Source organism: Carlito syrichta, unplaced genomic scaffold (genome assembly GCF_000164805.1).
Source record: "Carlito syrichta isolate Samal-C Ts95f unplaced genomic scaffold, Tarsius_syrichta-2.0.1 Scaffold258390, whole genome shotgun sequence".
NCBI classification, from domain to species: Eukaryota; Metazoa; Chordata; class Mammalia; order Primates; family Tarsiidae; genus Carlito; species Carlito syrichta.
The window spans coordinates 8,455-13,123 of NW_007202486.1; the positions used below are offsets into that span (position 1 = coordinate 8,455).

General features: G+C 63.2%; 1 protein-coding gene across 1 annotated transcript in view; it reads left to right on the forward strand.

The window, feature by feature from the left end:
- The first annotated feature begins 621 nt into the window (after positions 1 to 621).
- The window catches only part of MYRF (myelin regulatory factor), a 29,204-nt gene continuing 25,156 nt past the window's right edge, over positions 622 to 4,669 (forward strand). Inside the window, exon 1 of the mRNA XM_021709589.1 lies at positions 622 to 640. Within this exon, the coding sequence (XP_021565264.1) occupies positions 622 to 640 (19 nt within the window). The remainder of the gene's footprint in view (positions 641 to 4,669) is intronic.

The following is a 4,669-nucleotide window of genomic DNA, read 5'->3' on the forward strand; positions in this document are numbered from 1 at the left end:
GCCCAGGAAGAGCAGGGGACTCCGGGCCACTTGGGAGGGGAAGGCCCCATGAGGAATCGAGTGGGCTGTGGTGTTTGGGTCGACGTGGGGTGAGGGCGTGCCGAGGAGCTGAGGGCCTGGGGTGCGTCGTCTGGGGTGTGTGAGTGTGAAATCAGGAGGGAGCAGGAAGCGGTGCTCTCGGACATGTGGGTGCGCTGCTCTTGAGCCTGTAGGAGCACCGTGTGCCCTCACACTCGGACTGGACGCCTGAGCTCCTCCCCAGTCCCTGCTGGGCCACGGTCACTCCCCCTGGACAGCGGGCAGAGGGGCCTGTACTTTCGGTGCTGGGCTGGGACCCAGGAAGGGGTTTTGCTGAAAGGGCAGCAGCCGGGCGAGATCCCTCCCTGATGTGGCGCCCCCTCCCTAGGCACACCGGGCATGGGTCCTGGGTCCTGCCCTGTGCCCGTGGTGGGGCTGGGGGCTAAGGCGCTTTGGGCCTCGGGTGGGAGGCCGGGACAGGGCGGCCCCCTCGAGGCTGGTACAGCCGGGCCCCCGTGACCGCCCAGCTAATCCCTTGGAGAGAGGCAAGGCAGCCCAGACCTGCGGGCACAGGGCCTGCAGAGAGGGGACCCACCGGGCAGGATGCACTGGCTCCCAGCAGGTAACCGGGCCACAGTGGCAGGTGTGCTCTGCATCACCTGACTGGCTGGGGCCTTGGACTCCCAGAGCCGGGGCAGGGGCAGGGCGTGGGCAGGGCAGCATCTGAGGACTCAGCCAGGACCCTTGAGGTTCTGGTACAGGCTCAGCCACTGAGAGCTGTGTGACCCGTCTGTGCCCTTGACGTCTCTGGGCCCCTTCTTCCTCACCTGCAAGCCAGCAGGGCTGGCAGAGTTTTCCGTGGTGCCTTCAGCTCTGGAGGGCGTTCTCTCCCAGCCACAGGAAGGAGGGACATTTTAGAGTAGGGATGGCTGAGCCTGGAGGGGGTGGGTACTGGCCTCTGACTCCAGGGGTGCATGAGGCTTGAGCAAGTGGTCAGCTTGGGCAAGACTGAGGAGAAGAAGCCTTCGGGCAGCTACTAGAAAGGCCACTGAGAGTCTGGTGGGCCTCTACCCAGCCTCCACCACAGCTGGAGGTGGAAGGCTGGGGTCTCACCCATTCTGAACCTGATGGGGACCTAGACTGGTGACCTTCATCCCTGGCCTCATGTCCCCTCCCAGGGGAGATAGGTGGGTTGGACCACAGCAGGCGCTTCCAGTGTGATTTTTCTAGCCATCAAACAGACAAACTTGTGAACTCCTGATAGGACAGATATGGTGGCTATGGGGGGCTGGGCTCTCCACAGCCCCCCAGAGCACCAGGAGCCTGGTAGGAAAGTCGCCCTTCTCCCAGCTGTGGGATGGGTGAGGGCAGGGTGATGGCGCTGGCCGAGGCTTCAAGAGAAGGGAGGTGGCCAGAGTTAGCCAGAGTGAACACCCTGCCCCAGCTCTCTCCTCTGCCACCGGGGTCCTGGAGGAGGGATCGGGTCGGGGACCAGCATCCCATCTTCCAGAGGGCAGGAGGAAGCCCCAGGGAGAAAGCACTTGGCAGCTTGGAAGAGAGGGCCCCACCTGGGCGGGGTCTGGGACTGGGCCAGGGTGTGGACGGGGGCGGGCCTGTGTCCCCGGTGTCCTGTCTGTCTGTGGTGCACCCAGGGAGCAGGTGGAAGGGGAGGCGGCCAGGAGCACGAGTCCTTGACCCTGACTCCCAGGGAGGTGAATGGAGGTGTCTCCTGGGCCCATCCAGAACCGGCCTCCCCCAGGACTCCTGTCCCAGCCCCAGCGCATCGACTGCCAGGCCCACCCCAGGTCCTGAGCCCAGGCGGGAGAGGAAATGGTAGTGGGGGTCTGACTCATCCCATGTCCCCAACACCCAGTGTGGGGCCACACGGCAGGGGCGGGGGGAGGGGGGCGGCGGGGAGCAGGAAGCGTTCTCAGGGTCAATGGAGGCAACAATGGATGTGTGACTGAAGGAGGTGGCGGGGGTGGGGGCGCGCCCCGGGAAGTGCCTATCGGGGAGGGCCTGGCCTGTGCAGGGGCGAGGAGCCGCCCGCTACCAACCCTGAGTCTGGGGCGCTGGACAGGATGCCCTTTGGGGTCTTAGGCAGAGCCAAAGAGGGCATTTGAGGGCAGACTGGCCCCTTCCTTGGCGACCTGGCCCCCCACTTCCCAACTCCAAGGGGTTACAGACTGGAGGGCCCTGGCCGCAGAGGCTGCCGGGTAACAGCCCCACAGGGCTGCTGATTGGCTGCTGCTCTGGACTTTGCTCTCCCTGATAAGGAGCTGGGAGCAGAAATTATTAACTGAATCATTAACCAGGTGGCCCTGCCCTGCCCGGGCAACCTGCCTTCCCTTGCCACCTTCCTCCTCACGGCCTAGCGCCCTCCTCTGGGCCTCAGTTTCCCTCAGCCTGGGATGTGCGGTGGGGCCTCCTCCCCCAGCTCAAGGTCTCCAGACCCTCCTGCTGCCGGGTGGGGGCCGGAGTGGGATGGTGCAGTGGTTCTGTGCGGCTGGGGTGGGCAGCTGGAGACTCCCTGGCTCCGCTGTTTACCCACAGTCCTCTTGGCCACAGCGGTGCGTCTCTCTGTGCCTCCGTTTTCTCGCGTGTGAAATGGGAGCCCAGTTGCGATATGCCTCTCAGGGTTTCGGTGGGGATCAGGTAAGAGGGGGCCAGCATTGACCTCTCCATAAACGTCACCCTCCATGGAGGTGATGGTCTTAGGGGCTCACAACCCTGCTCGGTAGGCCCACGGCAAGTGTCACGCACCCCACCTTGAAGATTATCGGTCTGCAGGTTAAGGGCAGTGCCCCTCAGGGTCCTGCAGCTGGTACTGTGTGCTTTGGAGAGCCCCTTGCCCTCTCTGGGCCACTTACCCCAAGGAGAAGGAACACTACGAGGCTTGCTGGGCACATCCTGGGTGCAGGGCTGGGCCATGCAGCTATGGCCCTGCATGGGCCTGATTCCTGGTCTTGGTCGCTGGTGCCCCCAGCGGGCCCACCCCACCATCCCCCTCGGAGATGTGGAACTTTGGTCCTGCCCGGGCAGGTGTTGGGGAGGGGGCTGGACCATCCTTCAACCTTGTCTACTGTGTCCAGGCCAGAGCCCTTTGCATAAACTGTTTGCCTGGCATCCCTGAGTGCTGGAAGGTGGGTGGCACCCCCTCATTTCTGGGAGGCTGCAGAGGCAGAAGAGGAAGGGGATATGTCAGACTCACTCTGGTTGGCCACAGCAGAGCTGGGATAGGATCCTAGGTCCCTGCTGGGTGCCAGCCTGGGGCAGGCGGGGCAGGGAGGCCTCTCCTGGCTTGTCGGGGTTTCTGATTCAGCACTGATGTCCACACCAGGTGACGTCCTGCCAGCCCCTCAGCCGCTCTAGACCTCAGAACCCTCTCTCAGGGTCAAGGTTGTGGGATGTGAGCAGTGAACCCCAGGCCTGGAGTGGGAGGAAGAGGAAGGGCAGAGCCCCAGGTGGAAGACCGGTCCAGAGCCCCCAGACTGGACAACAGACAGGGGCTTCAGGGCCACATCAGTGAGGGACGTTCCCTCTCTAGCTGACCTGGGTCCCTCCAGCCCCAGAAACGCACAGCCACAGCCTCTGCCTCTCTTCTGGGGAGCTTGGGGACTCTGCATCCCTGGGGGGTCTTCCATCACTGCCCCCTTTGCGCTCTTCTCCATCCCATCCGGGACCTGGGGGGATGGGAATCCCCCTGCCCTGCCAGCTGGGAGGCAAGGGGCACCTGCGTCCATTCAGTGGGGTCTGGCTCAGGCTGGAGCTGATGGAGGGTCTGACAGCAGCCTGCTGGTGAGGGGGATGGAAGGCAGAGGAAGCTCTTGCTGGGGGGGCCCTCAGCCGCGTGTGAAGCTGCGCCATCAGGAGGTGCGGGTAGCCCAGGGTGTGAGCATTTGTGTGCACCTGCATCCTGGTGCCCACGCCTGTGAGGTGCCCGAGATGTGGACATGCATGGGCATGCTGGGACCTCAGGATCTTTGCACTAGCTGTCGCCATTGCCTGGAACCTTCTATGATGTTGTGCGCGTTCCTGCTCTATCTCATCACCAGACTCTGCTCCCTAGAGTGTCAGCGCCACGTGGGCAGGGGTTTTGTCGGTTTTTTTCTGTGCTGTATCCCCAAAGCCTGGTCCCATGCGTACCTGATATGTAATAGGTGCTCAGTAAATGATTGCCGAGGGAGAGAAGGTGCACGTGTGTGTGTGTGTACATGTGTGTGTGTGTATGCACGAGCAGGGCACGGGATGGTACACGATTACGAGCGTGTCTGCAGGCACTTGACTGGGGTGTGCCCTGTGCACATGTGTGTGTGTTGGAGCGTGTCCATGGGGAATGGCCCTGGAGGAGACCTGTCCCACCCCATGCCGCAGTCTCTCCTGGACATCTGAGGCATGTCTGCCCCATCCCCGTGGGAGAGGTGAGAATGGGTTGCAGCCGCTGCCCTCCGTTCCACGGGCCTGGCTTGGGAGTGTCTTGGGGTTGTGAGTCCAGCCTTGTGTTGACCTGGGCACAAGGTGGCAGCTGTGTGGGGTCCTGGGGAGGATGTGGCCATATCCCGCGGTGGGGTGCTGAAGATTCTGGCCCCCTGGAAGAGAGCGGTCTCTGCAGGCCAGCCGTGGGCTCTTCTGCATTTTTTTTTTTTTTTTT